General features: G+C 38.2%; 1 protein-coding gene across 1 annotated transcript in view; it reads right to left on the bottom strand.

Moving 5' to 3' along the window:
- Positions 1-12,540, bottom strand: part of SPICE1 (spindle and centriole associated protein 1) — a 67,192-nt gene that overhangs the window by 16,849 nt on the left and 37,803 nt on the right. Inside the window, exons 8-12 of the mRNA XM_008055470.2 lie at positions 8,413-8,552; positions 8,080-8,217; positions 7,466-7,731; positions 5,162-5,293; positions 1,214-1,361 (exon numbers count right to left, since the gene is read on the bottom strand). Coding sequence (XP_008053661.1) covers positions 1,214-1,361; positions 5,162-5,293; positions 7,466-7,731; positions 8,080-8,217; positions 8,413-8,552 — 824 coding nt within the window. The remainder of the gene's footprint in view (positions 1-1,213; positions 1,362-5,161; positions 5,294-7,465; positions 7,732-8,079; positions 8,218-8,412; positions 8,553-12,540) is intronic.

Raw genomic sequence — 12,540 nt, 5'->3', positions numbered from 1 at the left:
GTCTTGCCAAGTTGCCCAGGCGGGTCTCGAACCCACGGGCTCAGGCAATCCACTCACCTCAGCCTCCCAAAGGTGCGGGATTACAGGCTGAGTCACCAAGCCCGGCTAGGTATTTATTCTTAAACACATTTCAGTAGAATGCAAAATCCACATGGCCCCTAGAGCCCTCATCCTTTGCCAGTAATTCCCAAGCAAGCTCCTGTGGAACAAGCAAGCACTGGGAAAGAGTTGCTATTTTTGAGAAAGGCATTAAGGACCCTAAAGCCATGAAAAGAAAGCCACTTTGGGACTCCTACAAAAAAATCTTACCTGGGACTCCAAAATTTTTTATTATTTGTTAAAGATAGCTTTATCATGGTCATGACAAAGAACAAAATGGCAAAAATAGGGCATATCAATGCACTGACCTTCATATACAAGGCTCATTCAAAACAAAGTAATTTCACAGGTCATGCATTATCACAGAATAGTCCAGTCCATATGATTTTTAAAGGACTACAAGAGCTGGCACTCAGAAAGATGCTAATCTGGTTTCACCTACATAAACTTTAATGACTTTTTCCACAGGCAAGAAGAAGAATTAACAATAACCTTACAATATATTCCCAGTCCCACTGAAAAGATAATTAAAAACTTTCTCAGCAGTGAATCTTAATTCAGATAACAGTAAAGCACTGACATATTCTTTGACTGAGATATTAAGTTAGATTCTACCAAAAGACAAACACCTACCCTAGCCATTGAGTTTATTATTAACAGAATATCAATCAACAAATCACCACCTAGAAAGCAAAACCATCTGTTCTCCTGAATCTGGGGCACATGATTAAAGGTGCTAGTACTAAAGTCCTACTGGTCTAAGTGTCCAGTTCTGCTACTTTCTACCTGTGTGACTTTGCTAAGTTACCAACCCTCTCTAGACCTCAGTTTCCTCTGAGGATAACAACAGTGGGGATAACAATAATACCTACCTAATAAGACTATTATAAGAATTAAATGAGATTATACATGAAAGATTTTTAAAGAACCTGGCATAGAGCAAGCATCCAATATTAGTTAGAAAAGTAGTAGCAATTGTAGTAGTGATACTATTGTGTATGGATAATTAGCCAATAACTCCATACAAGTTTAGGGATTTTGAGTTTGGTTTGTTTGTTACTCTAAGGTCCTTAAGTAGTTTAATGACAGTCTGAGATAATAAGACCACACTCACCTGTACTGTCCATAGTTCTTCCAGCTGTGGCTCCCCTTTCTGATGCCTGACTTTCTTGTCTGTTATTTATCACAGGACAGTTCTTAATGGCATGTGTGAGTGATATAAGTTGCTCATCTGTTGTGACCATGTACTGCTGAAGTCTTGCCTAGAGAGGAAAAGAAATGAAATAACATTAACAGAAAATCAATCACCAAATCATCACCTAGAAATCAAACCATAAAAAGGATATATGTGAACGTGGTGGCTCACACCTATAATCCCAGCCCTATGGGAGGCCGAGGTGAGAGGATTGCCTTAGCCCACAGGTTCAAGACCCGCCTGGGCAGCTTGGTGAGACCTCATCTCTACAATAAATCAAAAAACTGAGCCCAGCATGGTGGTGTGTGCCTGTAATTCCAGCTACTTGGAAGGCTGAGGCAGAAGACCACCTGAGCCCAGCAGGTCAACGCAGTGGTGGCCATGAGAGTGCCACTGCACTTCAGCCTGGGCGACCAAGTGAGACTCCAACTCAAAAAAAAATAGTTAAATTGAAATGAATATTTTTGTGTGTATCCCTGGGTGTGTGTCCATGCGTGTACAATTATTTTCATACTCCAGGAATTTGAGACTTTCATTTCAATTCTAAGACAATGCTAGTTCTAATTATAAATATTCTACAAGTTCCATGATAGGGAAATGGCTAAATAAATCATGAAATACTAATACCATGCTATAACACTAAGAATTAACCTTTTTTACAGGGCTTTTAATTTATAAAACCTCTTCATATAAATAATTTCAACTGACTCTCAAGCTACCCTAAAGGACACAGATACATGAGGTAGAAGAAACTCAATAGATTATTATGCAAGCATTTAAACTGATAAACACGAACACTGTAAAGATTTACGGTAATGCATATGAAATAATGCTAAGAAAAAAGCACAAAATTCTATATGTGATATGATTAAAACTTTATATTTTACATACATGCATGGGAGAGACAATACTATATTTTATATATGTATATATACACTCATATTTGTCTATTATATATTTCACATACTGTATGCATATTCATTTTTTTTCTAAATCAGGGTCTCACTCTGTCATCCAGGCCAGAGTGCAGTGGCTGACCATGACAGCCTCGACCTCCTGGGCTCAGGAAATAGCTAGGATTACAGGTGTGCACCGCCACACCTGGCTAATTTTTTGTAGAGACGAGGTCCTGCTATGTTGCCCGGGCTGGTTTTAGACTCCTGGTCTGAAGCAATCCTCCTGCCTCAGCCTCCCAATGTGCTAGGATTACATGTGTGAGCCACTGTGCTCGGCCTCCCAATGTGCTAGGATTACAGGTATGAGCCACTGTGCTCAGCCAACTGTATATACATTTTAAAGCAGTACCTTTCTGCCAACTCTGTGTGTGTGTGTGTGTGTGTGTGTGTGTGTGTGTGTGTGTGTGTACATATATGTATATATTACATACAATGTATTTACAAAGGAATATTCCCCAAAAACCAGAATTATTTTTTGGAGGGTGGGCCCCTTGTAGTACAGACTTTCCCCTAGGTATCAGCATCAGTGTACCAGAAAGGCTGTTTGGCTTCAGTGAGATTGCAAATCGTGACACAACCTTCTCAAAACTTCCAGATAAAAACTTTGGTTGACCATTAGATCCAGAGGAACAAATTCCAAGTGTACTACAAGGGGTCTGCCCTTCAAAAGAGAATTCTGGGGGTTTTTTGGGTCCCCCTTCATATATTTCTTTATTTTTTTAAGTATTTATTTAGAATATATGTTTTATGAGGGCAAGAATTTCTATATTTTGTTTACTACTATATTTTCTGCACCTAGAATAGGCACGTTCAACCCACAGTCTGCAGGACCACATGCATCCCAGGACAGCTAGTAATTCAGCACCACAAAATCTTTTAATTTCATGTGTTTTTTAGTTTAGCTTGTTTTTCTTCATGACCCCACGCAATTTCATTTTTAAAATTCACAATCATACCTTTTTTGTGACATTGCTTTTTGGGCAGCCCATACATTTGTGAGCAGCTGTTTTCAATTATGAAGCACACTAAGAGCAAAATTCAGGCAAATATTTCTGATGAGCACCATGAAAACTCACTAAGAATGGCAACCACTTCCATCGAACCAGATGTTGATAGATTAGTTTAACAAAAACAAGGTCAAATTTCCCACTAGTTTTATATTTTTCTTATTTTTCTAAACTTTATAGTAAAAAAATTTTTTAAAAAGAAGTCTTATTACACACATGCATACATACACACACACATATACTAACTATATTATAAAATTTATGTGCAGGTCAAGACAATTCCTCTTTACTAGATGAGGCCCAGGGAAGCCAAAAGGTTATTCGATATGGCCTAGGGAATCCAAAAGGTTGGACATCTCTATACTAGACCAATGCCAGGCCCAGAGTAGGTGTTCGGTAATGATTTGCTAAATAAGTAAGTACTTTTTTTGAGTCAGGGTCTCATTCTGTTGCCCAGGCTGGAGTGCAGTGGCAAGATCATGGCTCATTGCAGCCTCGACCTTCCTGAGTTCAAGCGATCCTTTCGCCTCAATTTCCCAAGTAGCTGAGACTACAGGCACGTGCCACAGTGCCCAGTTAATTTTTTTTATTTTCTGTAGAGACAAGGTCTTACTATGTTGCCCAGACTGGTCTCAAACAATTCTTCCACCTTGGTCTCCCAAAGTGCAGGGACACTTCTATGGATACTGGTTTTCTCTTTGGGGTGAGTAAAGTGTTCTAGATCTAGATAATGGTGTTGGCAGACAACTCTGAATATATTGAAAACACTGAATTATACACTTTAAAAGGGTGGACTTTATGGCATGTGAACTATATTGTCAATTTTTAAAAATTACACATCTTTTTTTTTTTTTTTGAGTTGGAATCTCACTATCGCCCAAGCTGGAGTACAGTGGCACTCACAGCCACTGTAGCCTCCATCTGCTGGGCTCAGGCGATCCTTCTGCCTCAGTCTTCCAAGTAGCTGAACTACAGACACGCGCCACTATGCTCGACTAATTTTTTGATTTATTGTAGAGATGAGGTCTCACCAAGTTGCCCAGGCTGGTCTCAAACTCCTGGGCTCAGGCAGTCCTCTTACCTCAGTCTCCCTAAATTCTAGGATTATGTGCATGAGCCACCATCCCCAACCAGCTTACACATCTTATATCTAATGCTCATTAACACAAACACTATTTTCTAACTATTGTTTTTCTAGTCTCTTCAAACTGAAAAAGCAATAATAACCACACTAACAAAAATATGAATAAGATAGGCTGTGTGCTCTCAAACAGCACACAGTCTCATTGATAAGTATATCATAAGTATAACAAAATTTGGTAAATGCAAAAATAGTAATATCCAGACAGCATCAAAAGTCACAAAGAAAGATTGCTTAATGCAGCATGGAAGCAAAAGGTTTTCTAGAAGAGAACTGAGGAAGTATTAAAAAAAAAAAAAAAAAAGGAGAAATTGGTCAAGTGGCAAAGAGGACTTATTTAACAAGTATGAGATACTGTAAACTATAAATGGCAATTGATGTGATTGCAAGAGAGTTCCCTAAAGGCTATCTTCTGCTGTCTTGAAATTAAAAGGGGTTATTGTAAGACTCACTTCACATTTTGGATGAACTACTGCACTACTGGTAGTTATCATTTAAATGGAGATTCTGTCTACCCAGTAAATAGTAAATTTCTTAAAGACAGCAGATTTAATCTATATACTATCTATAGTCCAAGCTTCTACTATAGTACTTGCAATATAATAAATGTTTAGTAACAGCTACCACTGATGATAATAATGAGGTTGATAAGTAATCACATCAGCCCAGCTAAACCAAAGCCACAATAGAAGAGAATCCTGTACGTGTTTAAAGGCGTTTTATACTACTAAACACAAAAATATTTTGGATCACATATAAGTACCTGTGTAGTAGTATTTTCTTCTCGAAGATGAAGAATTTCAGCTGTCAGAGCATCAATGAGCTCTCGATGATCAACCAATACTTGTTCCAGTCGCTGCCTTGTCTCTACTTCTTTACGTAGCTGGAGCTCGCTCTACAAAAATAATCAAACAAACAAAAAATACACTTCCACCAAAAGTGTTGAAACCAAAAGTTTCCACTTAAAGTTGTCAAAAAAGATTTTTTACAAAAAAGCATATACTATGTGACAGTAATGACAACTGAAAACTTTTATTTAAAAGTGTATTATAAGCCGGGCTCGGTGGCTCAGCCTGTAATCCCGCGCCTTTGGGAGGCTGAGGTGAGTGGATTGCCTGAGCCCGCGGGTTCAAGACCCTCCTGGGCAGGCGAGGCCTCATCTCTACAATAAATCAAAAACTTAGCGAGGCGTGGTAGCGCACGCCTGTAATTCCGGCTACTCGGAAGGCTGAGGCGGAAGGATCACCGGAGCCCAGCAGGTCGAGGCTGCGGTGGCTGGGAGTGGCCACTGCACTCCAGTCTGGGTGACAGAGTGAGACTCCAACTCAAAAAAAAAAAAGTGTATTATATCTAATTACATAAAATGTGCTCCTTTATCCTCTTCTCTTCTTTAAATAGAATACAATGAATATAATGAATACAGAATTAAATAGTTACATTATTTGTAAAAGAAACACATTTTGTTCAACTATACACAGACCATCTTTAGAAGATACAATGGTATCTAGTAATAATAGTGGCTAAAAGTAAACACACAGGTTAGCTGGAAGTTAGGGGTCAGAGTTATATTTTTCATTGTACACCCTCTGTGTATCTTTGAATTTCATACCATGTGGCTATATCTCCAATTCAAAAATTATGTTTGGTAAAATATAACTGAAAATAAATGACTACAAGTTTGAAAGGTTTAGCTTTGTAAAGCAAGTAGCTAAAAAGTACATGCTTTTAAGCCTGTTAATACTTTCTGAGTCAAAAGCACATTCTTGAAGATTCCTGAGTTCAGGGTAAAAGAATGTTAATACTTTTAGTAGGTCTAACAGTACAATAAGTCTTCCATTAAAAAATAAGTTTTGGAAGACAGCTCCAGAGAAACGGAAACATATGAATTAGAGTGGTGAGATTTTTTTCTTCTAAATAATAGTTTCTTTAAACATTTTTGTCATAGACGTTGAACAGATTTAAGTACATAATAACTAACTATTTAGTTAGAGTTCTAAGAGATGAAATATGTAGCTAACACTAACTCTATGGCACTCGAGGACAGGTTATTCTTTGCAAACAACTTAAAAAACAATTTTTTTTTTAGTTGGAGTTTCACTCTGTTGCTCAGGCTGGAGTGCAGTGGCACACTCATGGCCACTACAGCTCGACCTGCTGGGTTCAGGCAATCCTTCTGCTTCAGCCTTCTAAGTAGCTGGAATTATAGGCACGCGCAACCACGCCTGGCTAATTTTTTGATTTATTGTAGAGACAAGGTCTTGCCAAGTTGCCTAGGCTGGTCTCGATCCCTGAGCTCAAGTAATCCTCTTGCCTTGGCCTCCCAAAGTGCTAGGATAAGAGGCTTAAGCCCTGCACCTGGCCTAAAAAACAATTTTTAAAAACTTTTTTTTTTAGAGACGAGGTCTCACTATGTTGCCCAGTCTGGTCTCGAATTCCTGGGCTCAAGCAATCCTCCTGCCTCAGCCTCCCAAAGTGCTAGGACTACAGGTGTGTGTCACTGCACCCAGCCTAGAAGTAATTATTGTTTGTTTTATAAATTATTTTTACAACAATAAAGCACCCCCCACTTAGGCAATGAAGTCATAGTCCAGTTACCAGACATACAGAGAATATGACGAATTTTCCTATCTACCAAGTCTACAGACTACAGGCAATGCCACTCTCCAAACTGAACTAACATGGGAGTAGGAAGCAGAAAACAGTAACTGAAAGAGGATACAGTTAAAAATTCCATTTAATCTACAACTGCCAAACAGTAATATTTATATTAGCATGATATAATTTATAGCAGATTTACCTTACTAAGTATAATTTGCTAAAGTCATATTAAAATCATTTATTTGAATATGTATCCACTAATGGTAGATCAAGAGGATAAACCTTTACTGCTGATAACCTAAAACTGAGGTATTCCTTAAAAAGCTATTCAAATTAGACAACACTTTTTTTTGGAGATTGCAATTAAATTTAGTGCAGAGGCACTGCAGAGGAATCCCCCCCCCACACACACACACACACACACACATTTCTGACTGAAGAGAAGACTCTAACAACCTCATGCTCTTACCTCTTTAAGGTACCGAACCAGGCGACAGAGGGAGCTCACCAGTGACAAAGTGAAGCCAGTAAGACCCTGAGTGTTCTGCAGTCCCTTGACCTCACGTCCTGTCCATTGCTCATATTCTCCTATTTCGTGTTCCACTTCATGTATCATGAGTTTGAGGACATCCAGGTTGGAATTCTTGCTACCTGGTAAATCTGCAGAGGTTGTGCTACTTGATAACACAGTTTTCTTCTGCTTGGAAGGAGCACGCAAATCCGGTTTTCGTTTCACTGATAATAACAGAAATCATTCCATTTCAAGACCAAGAAAAATTATAACTAGAAAACTACTATAAAAACCTTTTGACTGTTGTTCATAAAAGATTTTTATAGAGGTATCACCACTTTTTTCATAGAATCTATACTTTAAACCAGATTTATACTATTAGTAATGAATGACAACATCTTTCCAGAGTTATGTGTAATAGATAGGCAGCATTTCTTCTACCATTCAATAAACTCTTACTCAATTGGATTCAACTGGATGAGATTAAGGAAAAAAACACTTAGTAAGAAATTAACATAGCTGTATCAAGTTATATGTTTCATAATTCATCTTTGTAAATTAGGGGACTGAACCTTTATTTAACAGCTGTTTTTGCTTCCTTGAGTTCAGCACTTGTCCCACAACACAGCTGGAGTCTTGAGTCTCAGTAGATTCTTCAGGCTGAATCCTGGTTTGGAGTCTCTTGACAGCACCAGTTGCATTCAGAGCAGCTAAAAGGAAGAACATTTCCAAAAGTACCTCAAGTAAACAAAGGTTTTTAAAGTATTTCAATGGACAGATTCATCAGCATTTTAGTCAATTATGCTAAGGCTGTAAAAACTCAAATAACATTTCTTTAAAAAGTACTGTTCAAGAAAGAACCTTAAAATGCAGGCTACTAGAAATAATGCAAAGGGGAATCAAACCTCTATGTTCCTCTGATGAAAGAGCAGATGATGGAGATCCTGGAAGCGTTATTTGTGACTCTGCTGCTATTTTTTGCTGAATATCAGTCCACAGTTTACTAATTAACTCGGAATTCTCTTCCTTTAGTTGGTGGAGAAATCTATAAATTATGTAACAATAAACTATCTTAGAATTAATAAGTGCTATCACACTATTCAACTACTTACATGCTTACATGTTTGATTTGAAGGAACTTTTAGTAATACCCATCCTCTTCATTTTAGAAAGAATCATTCCATCCGCCTCCCCGTTCCTTCCTATCTTGGCTCCTGATGAAGGAGCATTTGCCCTTTCTACAGTTTTGTGGTATGGCTCCATTCTTTCTCTTTCCTCTGGAGTAAAGTAATCAATCATATATGGTTTAGCCCTTTTCGGTTTCTCTCCTACTAACGAGCCTGTCTATAGAGCAGGCAGTCTCTGCTCATCACTGATGCAAATTTACTGAAGCAGACTCTGCCCCTGCGTGTCCAGGAGGGGGTAGAGGGAGTGAGAAAGGAGCTACCGTTTAAAGGTTAGGAGTTACAAGCCATTTGTTTACAGAGCTAAGCTCTATGCTATAAATATCTTCATCACTGATAAAGCTGAGTTTTAAAACTTTAACAGTCTGATCCATTTGTCTACTCCTCACTTGGATTGAGACATAAAAGAGGGAGAAGCCAAAAGGTAAAAACAACCCAAATGTCCACCAGCTGATGAATGGATATGTAAAATGTGATGTAGTCATACAATGAAATACTATTTGGCTATAAAAAAGAATTAAGCACTGACCTATGTTACAACATGGATGAATCTTAAAAATGTAATGCTAAGCGAAAGACACCAAACACAAAAGACAGCATGTTGCATGATTTATACACTATATACAAAATGTCCAGAATAGGCAAATCTATAGAAACAGAAAGTATATTAGCAGTTGCCTAAGGCTGAAGGGCTTGGGAGGAAGTGAGGTTTGATAACTGACGAGTATGGAGTTTCTTTTTAGGGTGATTAAAAATATTTTAAAATGTACCAGGTGCATTGGCTCAAGCCTGTAATCCTGGCACTTTGTGAGGCGGAGGCAAGAGGATTGCCTGAGCTCAGGGGTTCGAGAACAGCCTGAGCAACATGGCGAGACCTCGTCTCTACAATAAATCAAAAAAAAAAAAATCAGTCAGGCATGGTGGCACATACCTGTGGTTTCAGCTACTTGGAAGGCTGAGGCAGAAGGGTCATCACAGCCCAGTAGGTCAAGGCTGCGGTGGCCATGAGTGTGCCATTGCACTCAGACCCTGGGTGACAGGGCGAGACTCCGGGTCAAAAATAAACAAACAAAAAAAATATTTTTAAACTGATTGTAGTAATGATTGTATGACTCTGTGAATATACCAAAAACCATTAAACATTATATTTTAAATGACTGAACTATGGAGGGTATAAACTATAAATCAATAAAGCTGTTACAAGAAAAAAAGAGGAAGGGAAAATCTTATTTAGTGGCCACAAACCTCAGCCTATAGGAATTGCTTTCAAGCTACCCATGGACAGCACATTATAACACTAGTTGCTAAAAAGCATACTTAGCAAAAGGTCCATGATATAGTTCATTCAAAGGGGACTAGTTATCAAAGCACCATAAAGACCCTTTGTAAGACAGTGTTAGTTGTAAGTCCAACCTTCAGGATAAACCCCCCAAAAAGTGTTCTCTACAGAACACTCCACCCAACAGTCATGGATTATACATTCTACTCATCACCTCATGGGACGTAGTCCAAGATCGACCACATCCTCAGCCACAAATCAAGTATAAACAAATTTCACAAGATCAAAATACTGTCATGCACTCTCTCAGACCACAGTGGAATAAAAATAAATATCAACACCAACAAGGTTCCCCCCAAACCCACAAAGACATGGATACTAAACAGCATGATCCTGAACAACTCCTGGATCAACATGGAAATCAAAGAAGAAATTAAAAGAAACAAATGAAAATGAAGAAACATCTTACCAAAACCTCTGGGATGCCATGAAATCAGTACTAAGAGGGGAATTCATATCTCTACGAACACATATGAAGAAAATAGTAAGATCACAAGTTAATAGCCTAACAAGTCAACTAAGGAAGCTGGAGAAACAAGACCACCAAAACCCTAACTTCAGCAGAAGAATCCAGATCACCAAAATAAAAGCCCAAATACGGGACATAGAAGATAAAAATATCATAGAAAAAAATCAATGAAACAAAAAGCTAGTTCTTTGAAAGGATAAACAAGATTGATGGACCCTTAGCAAGACTGACAAAGAAAAAGAGAGGAAGACGCCCAAATAAATACACTCAAAAACACAAAAGATGAAGTCACAACTGACCCTGAAGGAATACAAAAGATTATCAGAGATTACTATGTACACTTGTACGGAATCCAAGTTGAAAACCTAAGTGAAATAGAGGATTTTCTGACAACATACAACTTCCCAAGATTGAAACAAGAAGAAATTGAGACCATAAATAGACCAACAACAACTCAGGAAACTGACTTCGTCATAAGAAAACTACCCACAAAAAGAAAGCCCGGGACCAGATAGTTTTCCAGCAGAATTCTATAAAACATACAAGGAGGATCTGATATCAATCCTATTGAAAGTATTCCAGGCAATCAAGAAAGGTGGAACTCTCCCCAAATCATTTTATGAAGCTAACATCACACCAATACCCAAAATCAGGTAAAGATTCAACAAAGAAAGAAAACCACAGGCCAATATCCTTGATGAACATAGATGCAGAAATTCTCAACAAGTTTCTAGCAAACTGGATCCAACAACACATTTCAAAAATTACCCACCATGACCAAGTAGGCTTCATCCCCTGGATGCAGGGCTGGTTCAACATCCACAAGACCATAAATGTAATTAAATACATCAACAGATGTAAAAACAAGAATCATATGATTATATCATTAGATGCAGAAAACCTTTTGATAAAACCCAGCATCCTTTCTTGATAAAAACCCTTAAACACCTAGGCATGGATGGAACATACCTCAAAATAGTAAGAGCCATCTATGATAAACCCACAGCCAACATACTGCTAAATAGACAGAAATTGGAGGTATTTCCCCTGAAAACCAGAACAAAATAAGGCCGCCCACTCTCACCCCTCCCGTTCAACATTGTGTTGGAAGTCCTAGCTAGAGCAATTAGACAAGAGAAGGAAATCAAGGGTATCCAAATAAGAAAAGAGGAGGTTAAGTTATCCCTCTTTGCAGATAACATGATCCTATATCTTGAAAACCCAAGAGAATCTGTCAAAAAAAACCTCCTTGCACTGATAAAGGACTTTGGCAAAGTCTCAGGGTATAAAATAAAGTGCAAAAGACAGTTGCATTCCTATACGCCAACAATAAACAGACAGAAGCCCAAATAAAAAGCGCAATCCATTCACAACAGTCACACACACACACAAAAAAAACCCTTAGCATTATCCTAACCAAAGAAGCGAGAGACATTTACAATGAAAACTACAAAACACTGCTCAAAGAAATCCAAGAAGACACAAACAAATGGAAAAAATACTCCATGCTCATGGATTGGAAGAATTAACATTATTAATATGTCCATCCCACCAAAGGCAATCTACAGATTTAATGCAATACCCACTAAATCACCAACATCATTCTTCTCAGACCTGGAAATGACAATACAGAAATTCATACGGAAACATAAACAACCACGATTAGCCAAACAATCTTTAGCAAAAGAAAAAAGCAGGAGCTATCACACTTCCAAACTTTAAACTTTACTATGAGGCTACAATAATCCAAACAACCTAGTATTGGTACAAGAACATGCATATGAACCAATGGAACAGGATAGAGATTCTGGGAAGCAAAAGCTCAATTTCTGAACCAACTCATTTTTGACAAGGCCTCCACCACCAACCACTGGGGAGAGGAGAACCTATTCAATAAATGGTGCTGGGCAAACTGACTGACCACATGCAGAAGAATGAAACAGGACCCCTTCCTATCACCATACACAAAAATCAACTCTAGATAGATCAGAGACCTAAATGTAAAACCTCAAACTATAAGAACCTTAGAAAATGCAGGAGA

This window comes from Carlito syrichta, unplaced genomic scaffold (genome assembly GCF_000164805.1).
Source record: "Carlito syrichta isolate Samal-C Ts95f unplaced genomic scaffold, Tarsius_syrichta-2.0.1 Scaffold301859, whole genome shotgun sequence".
Lineage (NCBI taxonomy): Eukaryota > Metazoa > Chordata > Mammalia > Primates > Tarsiidae > Carlito > Carlito syrichta.
Note: the sequence above shows the minus strand (reverse complement) of the source record. Positions and strands in the feature narration are given on the sequence as shown.